General features: G+C 40.4%; 3 protein-coding genes across 3 annotated transcripts; all 3 read right to left on the minus strand.

Moving 5' to 3' along the window:
* Nucleotides 1-770: 770 nt before the first annotated feature.
* On the minus strand, nt 771-12,428 carry plk3 (polo-like kinase 3 (Drosophila)). Its single transcript, XM_030074854.1, has 15 exons — nt 12,115-12,428; nt 10,949-11,056; nt 10,734-10,850; nt 10,323-10,452; nt 9,980-10,067; nt 8,886-8,981; nt 8,279-8,477; nt 7,628-7,754; nt 7,229-7,344; nt 5,667-5,787; nt 5,234-5,317; nt 4,358-4,520; nt 3,558-3,687; nt 3,176-3,286; nt 771-2,894 (listed from the first exon to the last, which is right to left on the minus strand). Exons 1-15 carry the CDS (start codon nt 12,328-12,330, stop codon nt 2,697-2,699), a joined length of 2,004 nt encoding a protein of 667 aa, XP_029930714.1. The 5' UTR covers nt 12,331-12,428; the 3' UTR covers nt 771-2,696.
* Nucleotides 12,429-14,778: 2,350 nt separating this feature from the next.
* On the minus strand, nt 14,779-18,723 carry cacybp (calcyclin binding protein). The gene is made up of 6 exons (XM_030075293.1): nt 18,566-18,723; nt 17,354-17,564; nt 17,150-17,246; nt 16,471-16,570; nt 16,096-16,190; nt 14,779-15,976 (listed from the first exon to the last, which is right to left on the minus strand). Exons 1-6 carry the CDS (start codon nt 18,581-18,583, stop codon nt 15,814-15,816), a joined length of 684 nt encoding a protein of 227 aa, XP_029931153.1. The 5' UTR covers nt 18,584-18,723; the 3' UTR covers nt 14,779-15,813.
* Nucleotides 18,724-19,797: 1,074 nt separating this feature from the next.
* Nucleotides 19,798-22,340, minus strand: mrps14 (mitochondrial ribosomal protein S14). Its single transcript, XM_030073569.1, has 3 exons — nt 22,228-22,340; nt 21,372-21,536; nt 19,798-20,345 (listed from the first exon to the last, which is right to left on the minus strand). The coding sequence occupies exons 1-3, from the start codon at nt 22,294-22,296 to the stop codon at nt 20,163-20,165; spliced, it is 417 nt and encodes a 138-aa protein (XP_029929429.1). The 5' UTR covers nt 22,297-22,340; the 3' UTR covers nt 19,798-20,162.
* Between the last annotated feature and the right edge of the window lie 944 nt (nt 22,341-23,284).

Consider the following 23,284-nt stretch of genomic DNA (forward strand, 5'->3'; position numbering starts at 1 on the left):
TATTGTCCACGTCCTGAAGTTTGTAATGTGTGATACATTTAAAACTGAAAGTGAAATAGTGAAAGATTTTTTTAGAACAGATTTTAAAGAACAGATTCATAAACCAGAGTCACCACCCTCAATAAATAAATTAATTAGAATAATAAAATAAAATAAGTCTTCAACTGATGGATCAGTTGTTGGATGGTTTAAAGCCTGGTTTCTGTTGTTGGTTAAAGTTTCTCTAGGGATTTCTAACTGATCTCTGACTGACGTGATTATCAAAACATTTTCCCAGGTCGAGAATCAGTTTTCCCTTTCGGTCCTAGTCTGGTTCAACTCTGTTTTAAGTTAAGGCGAGACTGTGGGTGAGCTTAGTTTCATCTGATCGCTTGAAAGTTTCCAAAGAGCCCTTTGAATTATGTACCGAAAGTGCTTCCTCATTTTAGAAAATACCATTCAAAGGGGATATGAAAGCAAAATGATATTTTAATGTGGCACTTCTCGGGGGTGAAAAGATCAAAGACGACATTGATGAAGACATCATGCACCTTGACTGATATTTCCTGCCACACATAAGTGGCAGTGACTACTGTCTGACTTGGCAAACAAAGACCTTTTAATGTGTAGTAGGACTGTGGTAAAAGACACGTCATATGAGGGCGTTTTTGATGTGTTCACACCGCCACCAACTAAACGACAATGTCTCGGGCGGATGCAAATATCACCATGGAGACCGTCATACCAGGCATGAAAGATGTTTAAATGTCTAAAAATACGTCCAATTTAAATTCATTTTCAATAAACTTTATTCTTGTCCCGCTTTCCCCCAAGTACAGTACATAAAAAAGGTGATCAGAATTGAACATATTCCTCGTGTCAAGAGCATAACATTTACACAGTAATAAATTAAAAAAAAAAAAAAAAAACATGTATAAATAAAAAATAAATAAACAGGACATTATGTGCCAAAAAATAAAGATTCTTCTGAACTGGCAGATGGCTTTCACAATGTTGGGTTTTTTGAAAACACAATACTTGTAGTACGTAATACTTTGCATTCAGGGTCACAGTTTTTAGGATACAACTCTGGTTTGAGAAAGCAATGTAAACCAATAAGGATTACAGTACAGTACAACGGAGCACAATGTGTTCTTTTTTCCCCCCCCTATAGTAGATATTACTGGGCTATATATTTATGATAACCAGTTTTTCTAAAAGCTTATACCAGGTAGTGAGACTGTAGTGCTATTGGGCCTACTTTTAAACTCCGCTTCAAGTAAAAAAGTAAATCCCACCTCCAAAAATCCATCTCTAATCCTGTTTGTATCCAGCTTGACATTCACAAAAAGGGCTGTTATTGCACTATACAGACATCCCTAAGAAAGGCACTTTATCCCTCCCACCCCCTTTCTCCAACCAACAGTTTTGTTTACCAAGCACAGTCCATGACATGTGTGGTACAAACACACACATACACATTCACCTACTGTATGTGAATTTAAAATGAATCAATTTCAAATCAACAAAAAAATGGCCTTTTGGTATATCTAGTTAAAAACAAATAAAATACAAGTGGAAGTAAAAAGAGTTCTGCAATTCAAATGAAATTACAAAAACAGATAGTGCAAAATTGTGTTACTCCCATAGCCCCTTATGAATGCCGTGTACCAATCAGTGAAGTTTATTTAATCAGTAACAACAAAAAGATGACAAAGGTGTTGTCGGAGCGTCACAGAAGCAATGACTTTCTCCGAAGCGTCACCATCATCAAATAAGGCCAGGATTTTTTTTTTTTTTTTTTTTTTTTTTTTTTGTGCATGGGAGGTCAAGACCGTAGTGTGATGCAATAGTCTAACAGCTGGCTAATACCTTAAAAAAAAAAAAAAAAAAAAAAGGGAAAAAAATGAACATGTGCACCATAGTCCAAAGAGGCCAGAAACCAGCCGAGGTTAGGAGGGTCTCTCTCCAATCAAAACCTAGTTCTTCCCAAAAGCATCTCTGCTGTAAGATCATCCCAGTTCCAGTCCAAGTCAACGGCAGACATGACCTTACTGCTAAAAATCACTTCTGGACAACCTAGCCTAGAAACATTGTAGCTGTAAGACCATCTTTGATCCGTTGCAAGCGAATGGGACAAAGACGATTTTAGTGTTTAGATAGATTTGAGAAACCATGCCCTGGCCATTGGCTATTAGGGGAAGCTGAAAGCTGCAGGGTTGTTTGGTTGGTTGGTGGCTTTGAAAGATCCAGCCAAGAAGCAGTGGTTTGAGTGAGGGAGGGAGGGGGATTAGGGGTTAGGGTGTTGATTTAGGCATTTGCCTTGTGAGGATTCCATTATATTTCAGGCCAGTTAGGTGTGTCCCTCGTTTTAGGCATCGAAAACCTTCCAGGTGGATACCTTTGAAGCTTTAGCTGGATAGGCACATACCTTTGAGACAGCTGCCATGATGGGCAACTTCCTGACTACTTGATGTCTACAAAGGTCCTCTGACCCTCCATAACTCTGCTATTCTGCTGCCTCCCAGGCACCAGCCCGGTAGAGCTGAACAGTCCTCCACCTATCAACTTAGCAGGCATTGGCCCCTCTGGGCAGCTGCCTTGGAAAATTCTATCAGGCTGCCTAAAAACACAAAATAACAAAAAGGTGTTGATCAGACAGGTTGCCTCTGAGGCACCTGCCAGTCAGGCAGCCTTGGAGGCGTCGTGCTGCACTCTCAGGCATCAGTATGGTGTTGAAGCAGCTGGACCACGTATCTGAGTCGGTGTCGGAGCTCAGCGGAGCAGCCCATCTCAGTTAGCATGCTGAGGAGGTAAGTGTAGGAGACGCGCTCCCGGCTTATGTAGGTTAACAGGTAGGAGCCATCGGACGACTTGCACAGGATGATCTTGGTGTGGTCTGTGTAGAAGTTCACCTGAGGGGGTGGAGAAACAGACAAAGCTGGTAAGAAAAATGACTATAATCTGATATAATTGTTACAATGGCATCTTTACATCATTTTTATTCCAGTCTGGCATTGGGTATTCTGAAGACTTCTCAAGATCTATAAGGGTGTGTTCAAAAAAAAAAAAAAAAAGTGCTAGCAGGAACAATCTGTCAGCGCAGTACTAGGTCCTATGATTATTGGTAAACTGAATTTCTTTGGTCAGACAGATGCCTAACAGCACATAAATGATGGGATTAAATTGTTCGAACCTGTAGAGTGCCATTGTTGAACAGCATGACCAGGGCATGGTCTGTTTTCACCCACTGGAGCAGCAGAGGAGGAGGAGCAGAAGACTGTTCCTCACAGTGAAGGTCTCCACCCTGAAGAGGACAGCCAAGATTTAGTTAACATCGAAAAAGGTTGAGCTGTAATAATCCACTTTTACTCTTAATTTAAAAAAAAAAAAAAAAAAAAAAAAAAAAAAAAAAAAAAAAAACTGCAAATGTATATTTTTTCCCTCTGCAATATAATGTTTTCTCACATGACAAATTATTTATCATCTGCAAATTCTTATCACCGTCTTAAATAATTACTTTAACTAACAGCTTGCAGCCTGCTAAATAATTACTCAGACTCCATTTCTTATCATACCTCCATTAGGTTCTGCTCCATATAGTTGGCCATGAGCTCGACAATTTGTTTCTGGCTGCGCAGCTGCTCAGGTAGAGAGCTCGCCGGGAAAGTGAAGTGTTTGTTGTTGGTCAAGCAATAGTGGACCGTCCTGTTTAGGGGGGAAGAAAGAACAAATAAAATCCATTAGTTAAAGGTACCCCGTAGACATTGATTGCTAGATGAAGAGAATATTAGAGACTAAAACAACCAATATACTTTCAAACAAACAGATGCGTGAATAGCCTTTGCAGACACACTTATCAAAATCATGCTTTCAGGTAAGAGAAGACTTTTGTCCATCATTTGTAGCAATGACAGTGATGTGGCAAGGTATTCAGTTGTGTTTTGCACTGTCAAATTCATTAGCACACAATTGTGATTCACACATTGTGCAATGTGATTCACAATCACATTGGGTTTTATTTCTATGCGACAGTTACTACGGCATCTGTATTTTCTGCCAAGCTGTCTCCAAAGTCGTGTCGAAAGGCACCGCAAATGAAAGAAGCAAGACAGAAGATAGATAGCCGCCTGAATCCCACAAGAGTTAGCACCATCAGCCACCATTTCAATTTTTGATGACACGTACCCACCCAGCTTAGTGGGAATAAATCAGCATGGCTGCAACACATCACCAGCCAATTAGATTACTTGGCTGAGACGATTCATTATATAAGAGGTACAAAAAGCCCAAACCCACGCACAGTGAATAAGTGTTTACATGACACCCCATATAAAACGCTATGCATTTATTTATGGCTGATGTAACGGCTTCTTACTTTCGCTGGTCACAAAGACTGAGGTGAGTTCCCTCGTTGAAGAGCACGCCGATGCTTTGGTTGGACAACTGGTAGCCAAAACCGTATTTGTTTGAGTAATCGACCCATTTAGTCACCCACAGGAAGGACTGCGGCCTTGACAGACAGGGTGGGTTTCTGTTTGCTGCAGAGGCAAGAGGAAAGGGGAAAAAAAATAAAAATAAAAACAGTGTTAAGGAGAACAGCATATAATCAAATAAAACCATGTGATCAAATCCAGGTAAAAGTAAGAGAAAGTAAGGTTGAGAAAACATCTGAAAAGTCCATGAATCAGCATATTATAGCAAAGTCTGAGGTTGCAATGTTAAGAAAACTAAGTTTAAGGATACTCGAGCATACATTAGTCAGCAGATATTCGGGGCATCTTAAAAAAAAGTGGCAGAGGTAAGGAAAAATCTGTATAAGTCAACTACAGTGAATATGTATAATATATCATATGTATTTGAGTACAGTATAAAGAAAAAAGGTGCATAATGTTCAGGGCATCAGTGACTTAAGTTGAAGTGAAGCAGGACTCATTTTAAACAATGAATAATTATGATTTGGGGGCAAACCCAAAACTCAGCTGCAAAGATGCTATTCAGCATTTGCCGTCATTTCTTGTAGTTGAGGATTCAGATTAAACTTACTGGACATAAATGCTCATGCTAGTGAATATATTAGAAAAACTTTAATGTAACTGTGCTTTTGCAATCTACTGCACTTTTAATCATCTGGGCATGTGAGAAATGCTAACCCATTTGGCACCACTGCACTGAGATTCTTTCCGGTGCTGTATTAATGCAAAGTTAGCTGTGCAGTTGGTAACATGGGGCTGCTGGCTATGCGCTCTCCTACCTGAAGGCATGGCAGTCAGGCAGCTGTTGAGAACTTTCATGGCTGATTCAGCAACAGCTGCTGGGGTCAGGACATCCTCGCACGCTGGAGAAAGAGAGAGGAAAAAAAAAAGCAGTGAGCAGTACGTACTGCAAAGGCACAAAAGAATCTAAAAAGGAAAGCGTGACAAAAGACAGAAGTGTGAGAAAGAAGGAGGGGAAGGATGAGGAAATGAAGGGAGAGGCACAATATAAAATACAAAGGCTGTCTGGCGTAATGACTCAAACACTTGTCAGACTCATGAGTGTAGCAGCTACCCAAACAACAGAAGGCACGGCAGACTTTAGTAACCAAAAAATGCCAGGTTATCAGTGTGGAGTAAAGAAATCCTAAGTCAATACAGCACAAGCAGAGAAAAGCAAAAATAATGTGAACCACACGCGGTGTCACCTACGTTCAGTGCTGCTGGCCATGGTGCCCTTGAAGGAGCGGGAGATTGACTTCCGGGACTCTTCCTCAGCAGGAGTCTGTTCGAGAGGCACAGAGCTGACCAGCTGACCGGTGGGAGACGGCACCTGGGTGGCAGGACAAGACGGCACTTAGCTCACCTTAACCTCGACCTGCCTTTCACATTATCAACCAAAGTACAATTAGGTTCACAGCATGCCAAGGACACTGAGGATGTTTTAAAAATACAAATACATAACATATTCCCCCGTGTTCAGCCTGTATGTATTAATTGCCTGAGTTCTTCCAAATTTTGCCCGACAGTGACCCGCTAATTATCACATTGTGATTGCACTCAAGTGAAAATGCCAAGTGTAATGTCCAAATTGCAGGAGCTGCATTTTTTTTTTAATTAAAAAAAAAAAAAAAAAAGTGAAATGTGTCACAAAAACATTATAAGTATAAATATTATAGTGGTGTAGAGAAGACCGGTCCCCCCAAAAAAAAAAAAAAAAAAAAAAAATCAGCATTCCCACTAAAAGCATGAGCAAGATCAATATCTGTCATCTTTTTTTGTTTAGTTTCATTAAACCACTAAGCCCTACAATTTGTGACTATTCGCACAATAAAACATCCATTATTCCTCTTCACACCAAACTGGTTTCAGAGCACAGGCTTATCAGGTTGACAAAGAAATAGACGCTCAAAAGAGCAAACAGTGTCGTCTGTACAGGAATCAGTGGAGCTCTATAAATAGCAAAGTAGACTTGGCCAAACGAACTTCCTGCTGTAGTGGCATTTGCTCTCAGCCCCAGTTCTGAAGCTCAAGCTCTCACGGAAGGGAAAAAAAAAAAGAAGAAAAAAAAAAAAAAGAAAAATCTGCCATGGCAATATCCTCCAACTAACACTACAAACACAGCTCTAAAATAGTCTGAGAACACTAGAGAACTCACTGTCTTGCATCCCCTTTCTGCTGGGATGGGGGAAAAAAGGCGGCGTGTGAATATCGCATGTCAGACCGCAATTTGTGTTTAAAAAAAAAAACTAAAGAGTTCAATATTGAATATGAGCCCTTTGAAGTAGGAGACAATTCCTTTGCAATGAGTGTGTGTATAATTAAAAGCACGATCCGTTGAACAAATAGCTCAATATGCGGTGTCTCATACCCAGGCTGTCTAAAAATGTCTTCAAAGTCGTTATTTGCAAATGCTGCTCGAAGATGGGGGGGAAAAATCCCTCTTCAATTGAATTGAGCAAATTGCTTTGCCGTGTAGTCGGCGAGGAGGCATCTCACTTCGCACCATTTCCGTTGCTCTTGTCATTTACCAGAAAATTAGCCTGTCGAGATGAGGTGCCGCAAAGCCATTAATTGCTTTGCATCCAACTGTTTGAAGTACGTCTGCCAGTTACATCACTGACGCCATATGCCATGAGAACATAAACGTCAGGTTTTTCCCTTTGCAGATCTGAGAAGAAACACTGAATTGTGGAGCCAGTGTGGTGGAATTACCCTATTTTTCGCTTGGGTCTTTTACATATTTCTAGCAGAAGTAGAGGAAAGCGCCGTACCTCATGTGGTCCCACTGTCTTGTAGCTGATCTGACGGCTGATGGAGCACTTAACGATGCCCGACACCAGTTTAGAGAGGTCTTTCTCATCTTTCTCCTCGCATGGAATCTTTTCCACTGCAACAACAAAATGCATTTATCATGATTGTGTTAAACCAGGGAGAAGCTGTCAAACACCTGGCTTTCAGAAATGCCTAGATAAATATCAGTTCATTGCACTCGACTACAGTTAAAAAAGGAAAAAATAACTCCACAGTGAGACAAAACCATGTTATCTGGCTTGCAGGTACGGTGTTGTGTAAGACATTTGGAAGGTGAAAAATGAGTAACCTAATGATTGCAAAACGGATGGCCCACTCCTCCAGCTCGTCAGTTACCAACTGCTGCTTTTGCTGCTTACCTTTGGCTTTCTTCTTGCCAAAGAGACTCTTTGCCATCTTGGTGAAGAATTTCTTGGCAGGGCTGGGTGGGTGGAGCTCTGGCACCATCACACAGCTGCTGGGGGGAAGCTTGTCAGGAGTGAAGCCCTGGTCAAGAAAGAAAGAGGAAGCGGCAGAGAAGGTGAGGGGAAAATTCAAGAGCGGTTTAGGAAGAGAAGGAGAGAGAGGGGGCTGGCACACAATCCACTCCACTCTCCTCTCTAGAGACTGGCACTGTTCACGAGGAACATGCAATTACTCAGCGCCAGCTGTGCTAAATCCAAATACAAAAAGATGCATCCTAGACTGAGGCACCAGAGACGCATGCTAAGTGCCACCACCACATGAGTTATCACTGCAAGAGGCAATCGAGACAAACGAGTACTTGTGCCGTGCATTGAAATGATATTAACACAGGAAGGTATATAGAGCTATATTTTGCTGCAGCTTCAAGCACCATTTTCAAAATCAAATGAGGATCAATCTGATGTGCAAAATAGCTACTAACTGAAAGAGTTGGCATTGACACCATTTTCTGGCTGATGGCAAAAAAAAAAAAAAGACCACTTATACTTGATGTTAATTTATCATCGTTTTACTACACTGACAAAACTACCATGGGCTTTGCATACTTTGGTGAAGAACTCGTGGTTCAGGATTTGGTCCAGGGTGAGTCTGTCGCTGGGGTTCTTCTGCAGGATGTTTGAGATGAGCTTCTGAGCAGCAGGGGGAAGGCTGGAGGGCAGGTTGTACCGCACTTCTTTTATGCACTTATAGGTCTCCTTCAGGTCTAGAGTCTCGAAGGGAGGGTTTCCACACATCAGTGTGTACCTGGAAGAGAGAAACCATGTGTCGGTGAACTCAAAAGATAATGTAAAGATTCAGACCACAGTTTAAAGAGGGATTTTTATCTGTACGTTCTCAGGGATTTTTTGTTGTTTGTTTTGTTTTTTGTTTATCTTATTGGGTAAGTACAAGGTCCTTGATTACCTCACTGACTATTTGTTTATCATCAGTATCTTAGCTTACAACAAAAAACTAGCAAACAAAACTACCAATACAGCATTTTACCTACCTGTACTTCAGCAATAAATGTAACCTATGACTCCTCTCTTATCACCCAAAATATACAAGTGAAACTTTTACCTCACCACACAAACACCACAAATGCTATTTTGCAGATGACAGCACAAAGCAAATAACTGGCCGTAAAAATCAGGCGGGGACAAGTAAACTCACATTACACAGCCAAGGGACCAGACGTCAGACTCTGTGCCATGGCCCTGTCTGTTGAGCACCTCGGGCGCCAGGTAGTTAGGAGTCCCGCAGATCGTTCTTGGAGGACAAAGAAAAGGGGACGGTTGGTTTGTATGTGTAAAAACATTTCTGCTATGTCAAGCTCACACAGCTGTCACACAGTCTCACAGACAAACTATTTCACTTTTGGCTTGGCATTACCGATTCTTATGGCATGAGAGCGAGCACTGACAAAAGGTGTCAAACAGGTTTTTATGAGAGTTCAACCACAAGAGCTGTTGCTTGAAGCGCTACATTCAACCACCACTTGGAAACCAGTTTAGTTGGGTACTTTCAACAGGAAAGCTGTGGGAGTGGAAAGGTGCTTAGTAATTGAAAAAATGGCTTTAAACTAATGCGTGTTATACAAGCCCAGAAAATAGTTTAAGGCTGAAATGTTTCAGGATCCTTGCTGAGGAAGGCATGTAAAGTGATTACTGTTTGAGAACAGGTTTCCTACTATGTTAAGTATAAAATTCCCTTACTTTCCATGTCTAAAACGTTGAATTTCCATGACCTACATAATGTAGTGTTATGATTGTTCCTTCAGCAACCATCATTTAAGACACATTTGGTTTCAGGGGTTTTATTAAAGTTCATTATTCTATTTTATTCTGGGGGATAAATGAACATAATGTGAACAAAATGTTACATTTGCTAAATAATAAGCTTAATAGTTTTTCTTTTCTTTTTTTTTTTTTTTAAACTTAGACCAACGAAACCCCGTAATATTCCACGACTTCTCTAAAAAAATTAATGAAACTCCCCAACTTTCCTTGTCTGAACAGACTTTTCAAAAATTCCATGATCTGTGGGAACCCTGTCAGTAGCAGTGCTGTGTTATAAATTAATACACTGGAGTAAGGCAACATAAAAAAGGAACTGTTCAAGAATTGTCATCTGAATATAATAGCACTGACAGCGAGATTTACTTCTTTAAAAATGTAAAAGGCTGGGTTTTCCCTTGTGTGAACTGAGTGCCTCTACTTCAAAGAAAGATGTCAGTTCAGAAATTAAATGAATGACATAAGGCTCACTTTTTCCTCTGCTCGACCGTCTCCAGCTTGGCAGCAAGGCCAAAGTCTCCCAGCCGTAGTTCCATGTTCTCATTGACAAAGAAGTTGCCTGATAGAGACAAAAAACATTTGCCCAGTCAGCATTCCATAGATAACTTGTGCATACTGAAAGTCAAAGCAGATTCCTGGGATGCTTTAGCGCGTGAAATTCGGACACAACGCTGGAATGCCCAAAGTCAAACTAAAGACATAATCAATAAAAAATGACAACAACATATGTTCTTTTAGCAAAACAGGTTGGTGCCACAGTGGCATGTGAAACATCTCACTGTAACAACGCGAATCATACTATACACTCACATACCTAGTTTGAGGTCTCTGTGCAGGATGCCTCTGTTGTGGAGGTATTTGAGGCCGGATATGATCTGTCGGAGATAATATCGCACCTCTGGCTCAGTGAGCGTGTGTCTCGCCTTCCAAATGTGTGCCAGGGACTGCAGAGACAGGGCAATGAGTGAACTGTCAACCCCGCATCCATCAGTGACGCGGTACAAAGCTGATGCACACACACACACAAACACACAGCCGCAGTGACATAGTGACAGATTAGATATTGCGGTTTAGTGCACGGGCCTTTCTGAATGGGACCCTAAACATAATCATTAATGACTTGGCTCATACGTAGAGACAACAAGCTGCATGCATTCAAGCAAACTCCAACACAGAGCTGATTAAGCCACACACTTGTTAACACACAGAGGCTGTGAAATCTCACCTTGCGACTGCAGAGCTCAAGGAATATGTAGATGTTTTCTTGGTCTTCAAAATGATGGGAGAATTTCACCACGTGCTTGTGTGAAAGGGTTTTATGGAGCTCAATCTCATTTGTGATCTGCCAAAAAATTGAAAATCGATGCATTCGCCATCAATAGTGCTATTCAAATGACCGATCAGCTCCTATGTGAGACTAACTAAATCATGATTATGTACCTTGTCCCTCTGGTGTGGTTTGGACACCCTGGCCTGTGGAATCACCTTCACAGCATACATTTTGTTGTTGGCAAGGTCTGTCATCTCATAGCATCTTGCAAAGCCACCCTTGAGGAAACAAAAACAAATAAACAGGTTGGTCAGTTATCATAGCATCAGGTTGAAAACCTGCAGTGGCCAAGGATAATCAGCCCCAATGGCAAGTATTTGATTCTTGGCACAGCAGGCAACATGATTCAACAACAGCAGAGCCTATTCTGCACGCTTGGCAGGGAGGCAAAGGACACAAGTTGATCGATGGACAGGAAATAATCCATCCAGGGTATGTGATCTGAGGATTTTAGTCTATTCTGCCATATGGTTTTAATCAATCGGCAAGAACTGATCAACATCCTTTGTTTGCCTTGGAGCCTCTGGCAAGCTGCTGCAAATGACAATCAAATCCACATTATCTGATGTGAGATAGATATGCAAATGTTTATTTGCCTTTCTTCGTGCAATTCTCTCAGGTCATCAATAGCTTAAGATGCGATAAAGATTTTGCCTGACGACCTGAGGGATGAAGGATGAGGCAGAGCGGGCTGCTGCATTCATTAACTGTGAAATTGACGAGACGTTTTCAGCTCTGCGGCAGGCAGCAGGAAAAAAGACTTGGCTGCCTGCCCAACGCAGCGTATCGATGACGCGCAACATGTAGACACGGCCGCTCCATTCATACACGGCACGATGCAGATAGAATATTAAAATCAGTACAGCGGTGTGCTGTTTGTCAGTGAGGCGGATAATGCCTTGGACATCAGGATTATTGATTTAGCTGCCATTTGAAAGGGCATATAAACTGGGGAGGGGGTGGCACTAAACCGTGAACTGGTGCGCACATGCTGGGCACACCTTGCGCCCAATGACGCGTACAGCATAGGAAGAGTTGGTCATATCCACCACGAGGTCATTCCCTATTCCCGCAACGAACACACCTGGAAAAACATGGAAATTGACGCATCGAGATACAGCGTCAGTTCTTTTAGGAAACAATGCCCTGACTCTAAAGGGACAACAAACAAACAGCGATCCCACAGTCTTTCGCCTCAGACAAAACGTGTCACACGCTCACACACTGCCGTAGGTAACATGAACACACACTGAATCACACCGAGTCAATTATGTACCTTTCCCAAAAGCTTCCCTTTGCTGTAGGATCGTCCCGTCTTAGAGTCGGTCACCACCTGGGCCAGCTCCGGTTTGCTTTGCTCGGGTTTATTCCGACTCGTTTTCACCGGGGCAGCGGTTTGCTGGGTTCCACGTTCCGGACAAGGCTTGAATAAATCCGGATTCATGGTGTGACATGAAATGCGCTGCGCGGCGGTGAAACAACCAGTATCCATTAAGCACAGCGGCGCAAATTTCACTCTGAATGTCCCCCTTCGCGTTGCACTCTCAATTGTCGGGTTTGTGTGCACCGGATCCGCCTCGTTCACTCATATCCATCTGGCATGCCCGAGCGGCAGGCGCCCCGGCTTTATAAAGCGAGCAGCGACGTCACGGGCAGAGGCGGGTGGGTAGGTGGAGAAACACCAGACGATTTGCTCAGGCACATTCTCAATCAAAGATGTATCGATATGACCCCCATAATGTTAAAAAAAAAAAAAAAAAAAAAAAAAAAAAAAATATGAATGAAACAGCTCGTGGAAAAAAAGAATGAAGTCACATCTGTGCTGCCCGTGTCTTTGTGCAACTCAAACAGAAACCAGTCAAAGCCACTGACAAAATGCTGCCACCCAGCTGGGGTTCCCCAAAGATTTGACCTCATATTTGACGAGACAGAGCTCTACTTGACAAAAGTATCTTCATTTTTGTTATAATTAATAATCTGATAATGCACAGGGCCTGCAAGTGCTTGTAATGTAAATGGGGAGATAATGATGGAGAATCAAGCCTTTGGTTTGAGGAGTAGGGTAATTCTAATTCTATAGCATAAGAATGAAACTAGTCTATATTTTAGTGGAGACCTCCTGGAACACCCGTCGGCCCCCTGGTGATCCAGAACCACCCTTTGGAGCCACTACTTTTATCTAGGCCTCAAATTATGTAGCATAAAAGCAGCTGCGTAAGGATTTGAGAAATGTATGACTTCTAGGCCTGCAAATTGCTGGTTGAGCAAGCAAGAATTTTATTTTAAACCTGCTCATTATGCCTGTGCTTTTTTGAACACATGTCTTGGGCCATGCATAGGAGATGTTAATATTTAGGTATATGACTGCTGTCTTCAGAGATAGAGATATGAACCTGTTTGATAGATTTGCACATTTGTCATCTCCATTGAGGTCTATGCAGTTGGTGTCGGAAATGGAATAACAAATCAACAGAATGATGTATAAAATGTGCAGCATATTCTGTGAAATGCTGTTCGACCAAGGATGCATATAAATAAGAGCAGTGTCTTTATGTTTTGATGATGCACTCAAAAACACTTACACAATAACACTTGTTATTGTGGACAGTAAAATCTTCTCTGTATGGGCTGCCAAAACATCTGAGTCCCTGCAAAACTAAATATCAGATCGGTTGACGTCAACAATAAAGCAAAACAAAATGTTTTTTGGATTGTTTTTTTTTTAACCCAAGAATCTGCAATCCCCTGAGAAAAAGCTTACAAACCACTGGCCAAAGGTTGCCATCTGGTGGACAAAACACGCAGTGCAGAAACCAACTCAGGTCAGACTAGTTCAATGAAACCCCCCAACCATCCGACAAGGTCACAGGCTGCCCCACAAGACAGCTGTGATTATATTAGCTAAATCTAAAACGCCTTTCTTTCATTCTAAGATCCAGATCCACAAGAAATGCACTAAAAATACATCAAGAATAGAAATTATCTGATTGTGGCCTATGCATCATCCACATGCATTTATTGATGGTGACATAAATCAAAGCTATCAGTTCACATGTAGAGATTATTTTAACTGTGCAGTAGTCTTTACTGGGACTACTACAAGAATAGCAGACAGGCTCTTAAAATAAATTTTGACACTATAATGCATCTTCACTAGAAAACCAATACATTAAAATAATAATAATAATAATAATAATAATAATAATAATAATAATAATAGCTGCTGTGCAGCAATGGTCAGGGCCAGGCAGTTTTAGGCAAATTTAGGCAATTCTGAGAAACAAGTGGAGAATAGGAAGATGAAAGAAAGGTGGCATTCTAATGTGCATTTTGTATCAGTTGAGGCATCAACTCACAATTTCTGGCACAAAGGACAATGCTCTATCTCTGAGCTAATTGGCAAGTGTCAATTCATGTGAGGCTTCACAAATTGACTAAGCCAGTCACATGATAGTAGCCGCCTATGCATGGAAAGGCAGATTTCAAATCACTGTTTTTAATAATGACTGATTCTCAAAACTGATATTTGAGTGTAAAGTGTACAAAGGTTTCTTCAGTATTGGGGCTACATTTTGATGAAAGTTGTAAAGCTGTACTATATATGGTTGAGTTATTATAAATTTTCAAAGTTTTGAAATTTAGAGGCTTGCTGTAGCGCCAACATCAGGACTATTGGCTTGTGTTTGCAGCTGAGGTAATCTGGCATGGGACTAGACCTTTGTGCAAAATTTGGTGATTTTTCGCGCATGGGAAGTAGGATTTCCCCGGAAGAACACACAGGAATACAAGAGGGACCTGGCAGCTTAGGCTGCCCGCCCCTAATAATAATAATAATGATAATAATAATAATAATAAAATCATCTAGGTAAGGTGATGTCTATGTAGGTTGTTCAGATCATCCATTCTGATCTCAGACTCAAAACACAAATTAATGCAAAAAGCCAATGACGAGATCTGTTTATGATTTATGATCACACAAACAACCTGAGAGTGAACAACCAAGTATGGTTCATGTTAAACAAACAAACAGAAACAAATATCACCCAATTGATATCAATAAAGAAAAATAAAAATCACAACTTGAGCAGAGTGCAATACTTGATATAAAAATGCAACAACTGGGTTACAGCCATGTAATTCTGCATTTAGGACTGAAACACTTCTTCCATTCTAACAAATGTAGCATGTACATGAGTAAATTACATCACATCTTAACAACCACAAGCCCATATGCAGAAATGTATCCCCATGTCTTGGATGTTTTCATCCAAGTTGGACTATTACTTTGGAATGACGCAAAAGCAGTAATGCCTCTGCAATGTCTCACTTTATCTAAAGAGCTCTCCAGCTAATTATGTAATGACAATGGAATGATAAAGGAACTGTACACAATCAAAAAATAATTACAATTGGCAGGTGGAGAGTAGATAAGCTGCTGTATGAATGTATTTTCCATTTCACAAGCAGATGGAAGGTGGAGGCCACATGGTTGTCTTCATTATAGGATTTTGTGTCTGACTTTGGCAAATGTATTTCTGAAAACTTAGTTATGGATTTAAATGAGCTGCACTTAACTCTCAATTGGGAGACATTTAAAACAGTACTTCTCAGATCCATGTCTCACATTTTCTTTTCTCTTAAACTACCCAGGTTCAGTTTTAATCATGAATATGCAGTTTCCTTGTCATTATTTAGTCCCCCATGTCATGACATTGAGTAACCTTGTTTTCAAAGCAGGGCTAGTGGGGCCTTCTAGGGCTTAGTTGTTATTCATGCCACACAGTTTATAACCAGCACTTCATTTCTGTGTTTCATCTACATGTTGTGGAGAGATGTATGACTTGTATATTGGACTATAAGTTTCAGACAATAAGATATTCTTGCAGTCACTGCAGCTGCAGCCCTGGCAGGCCTCACTTAGTCCTGCTCCTCCTTGACTCAGGGCCGGGAGGGAGAGAGGGTGAAATCATGCAGCTCAAAAGTCCATCATGTCCTCTCCTTTCATTTTCTTCTCCTGGGACTCTGTCCAGGCCTTGTTGATGGTTCTCTTCATCTCATCATCCCCCTCTGAGTAAATCTTCTTCAGCATGCTCATCAGGCCTTCGCTGGGATCTGCGTTCTCATCCATGGCAGGTTTACTGTGGAAGAGCAAGGTAAGAGTGGGTATATGTTTGTTATATTTAAATCCCTGAAATCAGTGCTATTTGGGTATTTGTACTGAATAGAATAGAATTCATTAATCTTTCTGTGAACTTACTCTTTCTCTTTAGATTGCTTTTCCACCTGTGTTAGGCACTCCCATTTCTTGGCTGTCTTCTTCTTGCACATGATCAGGACCATGTCTGTCTTTATCTGTAGAGGGCAACAAAGGTACAGTAGTTACAGAAAGGGCAAGCTGCCAAATCCATAGTGCATGAATGGAGTAGACTAGAAAACTCCTGCAGGGGTATCTCAGACTGTTCATTAGCTGAAAGTATTTGGCTTGACTGCTTCACACAAAAGCTTGATCTCACACCCCTGCATTTGGGGCTATCTTCCCATATAATGTTGAATGCTTACATCGAACCTTCATCTATTTTATCTATCTCTTTTTTACTGCTTTACAGAGCTTGGGGACTGAGGGTTTCATCACCTTTTTATAGCTGTCCTTTACATCGATTGGGTTGAGCAGATTGATAATTGACATCTGATGGTTCTTGCCGTCTAGATCCTTTACCAGCACAGAAAATGACCTGCAGGAGGGAAAATAGTCAAATACAACTATATGGTCGGTGACAGCTAAGTGAGACGCACATTGATGCATGCAGAATACTACTTCTGTAGTCGAGTTTCAAAAAAATCAAAAAGGACTACGTCAACAAACATTCAGCCATAAGGGAAGATGTGTGCTGAATCCACAGCTTGTTTGAACTGAACATTTAGAGAAATCACACTGGACTCACATTAGAAAACCTATAAAACTACAGCATAATGTGGGTACACTCAAACTGCCAATGCATGTCTATTAAATGCTAAGATTACTGTACATGAATTTGAAATTTGATTTAATAGCTGCTCTTATTGCCGTCGAGCAGCTCAAACTGCTTGTACTATATTTTGCATTACAAAGACCTGCAACAAATACATTGTGTACTGCATTATTCTGAACCAAAACTCAGTGTATCAAACCTTGCATTGCAGAGCACTGTTTGCAACTAGCTTTTGAAAACTGACATGAGAATCATCTGCATAATATCTTACTGGATGAGTGTGAATTGCAGAGGCAATGTGTTACCTACAAATGTAAAGATTAACTTTGCACAACAATTTACCTGTCAGTAAAGTTGACCTCCACATTTTCTGATGGAATCTTGTGCACCCCCTTCAGTGTAAGGTAGATTTTGACAAATTTCTCTGACTGGTCCCAACCTGCATTGAACATGCAAAAGAGAGAACAACTTCTAAGTAGTTATTCAATTCTCTTACTCTCAACCTAACTCACAAGTTAACTATCAGTCTGAAAAATGGCACCGTACCATAGTTAGTGATTTTGACTGTGTATGCTGCTTTTGAAGATGCAGTTGGGTCTGCCTCTCTCCTGGCCTGCTGCTCTTTCTGTTGCCGTTTGGATGCAATCTCCTTCTCCACCTTCTTCTGCTCCTGCCTCAGGGCTTCCTTCACTCGCTCCCTTTCTGCCTTCTCCAAGAAGGCGCCTAGCTCCTGCAAGTCTGCCTCCAGTTGGTTGATCTGTGTTGGGGAACAAAATGGATCACGAAAACACATCCCTGGAACATCTGACAGGCGTCAGAACTGCACATGACCACAAAAAATCAAACAAAGAAAAAACAACATGCATTCCCAGTGTCATAGTGCTGTTACTTACTTTTGGTATTATGCTTTCCTGTGGTTTGGCATTTTTACCTAGAATTTTGTTTTTGCATAGCTTAGGTGTTTTACATAATGTTATATTCATTAAGATGACCGTTTCATTATTTTCTTATGCAATGATTAATTAATTCAGAACTAATTCACAGCCATCACGACACGTGCAGTGGGCTAGCTGGTTCCATTAAGATGCTAACTTTGATCTATAGGCTATCATGTTCCTGTAGATTAGCACGTGGCTAATTCTTACCGTAAAATATTCGTCTTTACTCTCTTCATTTAAGTTTCAGGGTGACTAAGGTTAACAGTGTTATTACCAGCTGTGGCAACGTTACCTTGACCAAGTGTAAAGTTAATACTTCCAGAAGTGAAGCCTGGTTTGTGATGCTTGCCAATCATCACCTGATAATACTCACATTTTCTGCCATCATTAATACATGCAAGTTAACCGAGGCAGTGACAATTCTCATTTTAAATAGCCAAATAAATATAGTGTTTAGTTTCGTTTTTGTTTCCTTGCTAATGGAAATCGTGTTCACGTTAGCTGTTGTACCAGTTAACGCTAACGTAACGCAGACTTTTCTAGAAAAGACGACGTTACTTCCGAGATTAACACTCAAAAAAGCACATTAACTACTGTGCATCTTTAATACACGCTCCAGACTTGGTTTCCACATAACTTAGCATTAGACAGTTTAGGCTGAACTTGTTAAACCAGCAGGTATCTCTCGCAGTTATCTAACGCGGGTCAGCTAACGTCTCCCTCGCTGGGCTCACGTCAGTTGCCCAGCAGCTGAGCAGCATGCTAACGCTGGTTTTTATCTATCGACAGCAAGTAAACTGGTCAATGAAACATCATGTACCTGCTCCGTTAGGTCCATTTGGATTTTGTCTGGATGGAGTTTCAGTCTGTAACTGTCAGCTAATTACACAAAATACGCAGAGGTCCTGAGGCAAGTGAAATCCCTCCTCACTGGAGTGGATAACGTCAGTGGCTCCTCTTCTTCTTCTTCTTTTGAATTTCTGTTACACTAGACGGTGTCGAGGTATTTGCTGCCATCTACTGTTCACCTAGCATATAGCCATATTGTAATTGTAGTGTATTGATTGTATTGTTAGATTCAACACTAAAATACGTAATTTATAAATATATCTATCTCTATATCTACAACTATAGATAGATATAGATATCTAATCCAGGCTGTTTTTTTTTTTTTTTTTTTTTTTCTTAAATCCAAAATTATATTGAAAAATTAAATTGAAAAATTATCTGTCAGTAGCAAAGCTGTCACCTGAGTGAACAGGATGAAAGGCTTAAAATAAAAATCAAAAATAATGTCCAATCAAAAGACCATTTATACATATTTTTTCTCTGGCCAAAATGTTTCAGAGAGACATACCCCTATGTATTCTGGTCACAATGTTAGATAGTCGGTTCATAGTTTTATATAGTGTGAATCAGGTGAAAAAATATTGATAATCAGTATTTTAGACCCGTCATCCACTGAGAGGCTTAAAAAAAAAAAAACTAAAATCAACTGCGTACCTCAGATACAACTTATTTCTCATTGAAAAGGGGACTAATCAGGCTTTCTAACGGTATAAAAGACAACACCAATCGGTATTGTTTAATGGGAGAAATGATCAACTGAAAAAATATTGCAGGGGATTTTGTCAAAAAAAAAATTGGTCGCTTCCCACACAATTACCGGTGTCACTCATTCCAGAAATGCAGGATCCTTACAAGTTGTATCTCGTTGGAAAGAGGACAAATCAGGCTTTACAACGGTATAAGATACAACACTATTGGGTATAAATAAAGGGGAGAAATTATAGACTGAAATAGCGGTGCAGAACTTTTTTTGCCTAGTGTATATTATTTATTGATAGACAGATCCAATAGCCATCTACTAAACTACATCTTTTTGCTTAACCTCATTTGCTTATCATGATCATTCTCATGCAGATACAAATATAAAATTTCTACTTAAATGGGTAACATTAATTACTTTATTTATTTTAATATATAAAACATTACAACTCTGACCACAAGAACAGATTCCTTTGCACGTGGTGATACACATGACACTTGAGGCAGAGGCAGACAATGTACATGTTTATTCATACAGGTGAGTAATTTACATTTAAACCTTAACGCCTTGTCACATCAATATACTCTCTTTAAATATTACGTCATCTTTCTTCTTCTTCTTTGTGTATCTAAACGTGCCACAGGAAGCAAGCGCATTTTGCTGACGCAGACAATCAGAAAGTACAGTTTTAAACATGGATTTGGATGCAACCACAACTTCATGGCTGCAGAGTGTGCAACACATTGGATATAAGCACTGGCTCTAAGGATTCCACATGTGCTGACGTCAAAACGAGTTGTGTTCCTTGCGGCCCCTGAATCAGCCTACTGGTCATCCAATCCAGCTTTTCCACCCCACTGATACCCGGTCACCACCTTGCCCTCAGGATCCCGGACATCTGGTTGTGGTCTGCCAGGTGACGGAAGATGATGCGGCTGATGCGCCACCTCCGCTTGACTCCACGAGGTCGAGATGTCATCACACACCTGTTGCGTATCCTCACAGGGCAGCTGTCTCTGGGAAGCGCTGCGATCTCTTTGTCTGCCACCTCCTGCAGGCACAAACCAAAACTGAGCTGACTGCACCCAGTTAGTCAGGTCACTACTATAACTACTACTTGGGTGCCAATTCAATATGAATTGCTGTACGATATTATGATTTATTGCCGTTTTCGTCTTTTGAATTATCCTCTCATTTGTGGATGTACAGTTTCACAAAGCTGTGATTATCCTAAAGGTCATAATAGGGCATTTCATACAGTGATGTCAAGTTCTAAAACAAAAGGTCTCACGATAACAAAATGCCTACTATGGGGGCTAACATCATCACACATGAATAAAATTGTACTCATTGAATCCACAAGAGTCTCAGCTTTCCAGTTAAACCCAATTTATGCGACTTCAAGACTGTTAAGGCCCCATGATGCACATAACACCATTTTACAACAGGCGAATATAAAACATTTCCACTGAAAAAAACAAACAAAAAAACAACGGCATCGTTTGTGCCCCAAACTGCATGGGATTAGCATAAACTGGGCATGTCTGCAAAGAGGAGACTCGAGGCTGCCCACAGAACCCATTTTAATCCACATACCTTGAGGTCAGACATCAATTGAACCATTTGAAATTGGGCATGCCAGTTTTTCCCCCACCAAAATTTACCAAACTTTTTAGCAAAACTTATTACCCTCGCCAACAACTTCACATGACATGCTTGGTACCAACGGATTCTCAACATTTCAAATGCAATATACTGTATTTCTTAGAGCAAATCACAATGCTTTTAAGTGCAAAAAAAAAAACATATCTTTTAATAGCATTTATTTTAGTTTCATATTATTGAGTGTGTGCTTGTTGTCTGTCTCTAACTGTCTTATTAATTGCACTGATCAGGGGCTGAACTCGTACTTATACACTGATAACAAAGGCTTTCTATTCTATTCTTAGATTGTAACTACCAAGAAACTGCAACATTGTTTAGAAGAAGTATAACAGTGAAAAACACAGCGAAGACCGCCACGACCAGTTATTTAAGAAAGTGACTGAGGAGGCACGAGTTTGAGGGGAAATCCTACCTGAAGTTCTTTGGGCAGGACGGTGTTCTTCCTCAGTGAGTTGATCCGCAGCCTCTGATCGGCGTAGTCAAAGGCCATCTGTCTCCTCTTGACGTCCCTCAGCATCCTCCAGTCCACATAGTAATCCCTGACCTGCTGCACGGCACCCCAGCAGCTCCTCAGCGCCTGCACACAGGGTTTCACCTGGTAATCTATCTTATCAATACTGCGATATGACACTAGATATCATTTGGGATTTCAGATATTGTAATTCACATGATTCATTGTGCATTACAGTAAAGGAATGCAACTTACTCAACTTATTTGACTGTTCTAGCTGTTTTATTATTTGCATTTACCTGCTAGGTCATCATATCCACATAACTAGAAAATCACTGGTGTGTAAATATCTCATGAAATCACCAACAGTCATTCCCTCAAATATCAGTAACGACGCGTTTGGTTAAAAATATGGTGATTTTTTATTTTGGCCATATTGCCACGAGCAATTTACACAGCAATAATTTTAACAAAATTGAGTTTGAAACCGCACAACGTTTGATAATGAAGGACGTCCGCCTGCTCACACGTGACGGAGACTTTCCGATAAGATACCTTCTGTATTTCAGGCAGCACTGTCTCCTGACTATATCACACAGATGTGTAATAACACCGTTGATATTTCATATATGCAAAGGAATATAAACGTGTTTTGTCCCTCAGCTAACTAGCATTACCAAGCTAACGGCAGGTAGATGGACTATTTTATTTTACCTCCCGACGTTACTTTCCGCTCCCTTGTTCTCACCTGTGAACAATGCAGACTCAATATAAAAGTGTAAAAACACAAAGTACAACAATGTAAGTATTAATTTACCTGTTTAGGGGCGCAAACGGAGGAATAAAGGGCGTTTAGCCCCAAACATGCTATACTGCGGGCAGCCATATTTATTGTATAAAACTACCGTCAAACACGGGACACACCGCCACCTAGCGACCGGGAATGTAACTTCATATACTGTATATGTACTCTGTGTGTGTGTGTGTGTGTGTGTGTGTGTGTGTGTGTGTGTGTGTGTGTGTGTGCGCGCGCGCGCGTGCGTGTGTACAGTTATACAGTGTAATAGAAAATAAAGCACAGCACACACAAGATTTACACAACACTGACTACATAAAACACACAAAACATAAAAATACAAAAATACTTTAAGCATTCAGAATGATCTTATAAAAACTAATATCACTGTAAAGCTATAAACTACTATATATGCAATATTCTACTACAACAGCATATTGTAAACTAATATCACATGTGATTATGTGATTGGGACAACTGCCACCTTGACACAAAAAGTGCTTCTCAGTTTGTTAAGCCAAATGTATTACATGCCTTATGTATAATGAATAATCACAATGGTAAGGCATAAAGAACTGATAAAGATTGAAAATAAAAATAACATCAAGAACCTACAACTGTTCTCAAATTTATCAGCTTTCATTTTAACCATCAGTGCAGAAAAAGTTGTAAGTATTTTGCAGTGGCCTACTATAGAGTTTGAAATTTCAGGGATTGGGTGAAGTTGATCAAGGAGGAAGGTACAGCATTTACAGTTTTTAATCCTAAAATACAAATTGTACACATTTCTACAAGTAGACATGTTGAACGTTTATATCCCTTAATTTAATTTCTACTATCCAGGACAGGATCTGTTTCCAAGATAGACTGCATTTCATTTCAGTGTTTTCACAGTGAGGTAATTTGTTGCAGTCAAAAATAGCATGCATTGCTCTCAGTCACTTTGCAAAAAGTGAAATTAGAGAGCTGTTTCAGTGATAAAAAAGAAAAAAAAAAAAGTGAGTTTACTGTACCAAATTAACAGGCTTTTTGCTACAGAAAACTACAAAAAGATGACAGGAAAGCTTCAGCATGTGGT

The sequence above is a fragment of the Myripristis murdjan genome, chromosome 17, assembly GCF_902150065.1.
Source record: "Myripristis murdjan chromosome 17, fMyrMur1.1, whole genome shotgun sequence".
Classification (NCBI taxonomy): domain Eukaryota; kingdom Metazoa; phylum Chordata; class Actinopteri; order Holocentriformes; family Holocentridae; genus Myripristis; species Myripristis murdjan.

Coding starts and splice junctions, on each gene's coding strand:
- plk3 (XM_030074854.1), bottom strand. CDS start 12,330: ATGGATACTGGTTGTTTCACCGCCGCGCAGCGCATTTCATGTCACACC. Junction 10,068..10,322: donor GCACAGAGACCTCAAACTAG/GTATGTGAGTGT, acceptor TGTCTCTATCAG/GCAACTTCTTTGTCAATGAG. Junction 5,318..5,666: donor CATGGCCAGCAGCACTGAAC/GTAGGTGACACC, acceptor CTCTTTCTCCAG/CGTGCGAGGATGTCCTGACC.
- cacybp (XM_030075293.1), bottom strand. Junction 17,247..17,353: donor AGTCAAAATCACTAACTATG/GTACGGTGCCAT, acceptor TGTTCAATGCAG/GTTGGGACCAGTCAGAGAAA. Junction 16,571..17,149: donor GAGGTCAACTTTACTGACAG/GTAAATTGTTGT, acceptor TCCCTCCTGCAG/GTCATTTTCTGTGCTGGTAA.
- mrps14 (XM_030073569.1), bottom strand. CDS start 22,296: ATGGCTGCCCGCAGTATAGCATGTTTGGGGCTAAACGCCCTTTATTCC. Junction 21,537..22,227: donor CCGTTTGCGCCCCTAAACAG/GTAAATTAATAC, acceptor CCCTGTGTGCAG/GCGCTGAGGAGCTGCTGGGG. Junction 20,346..21,371: donor TCCTGCCCAAAGAACTTCAG/GTAGGATTTCCC, acceptor TTGTGCCTGCAG/GAGGTGGCAGACAAAGAGAT.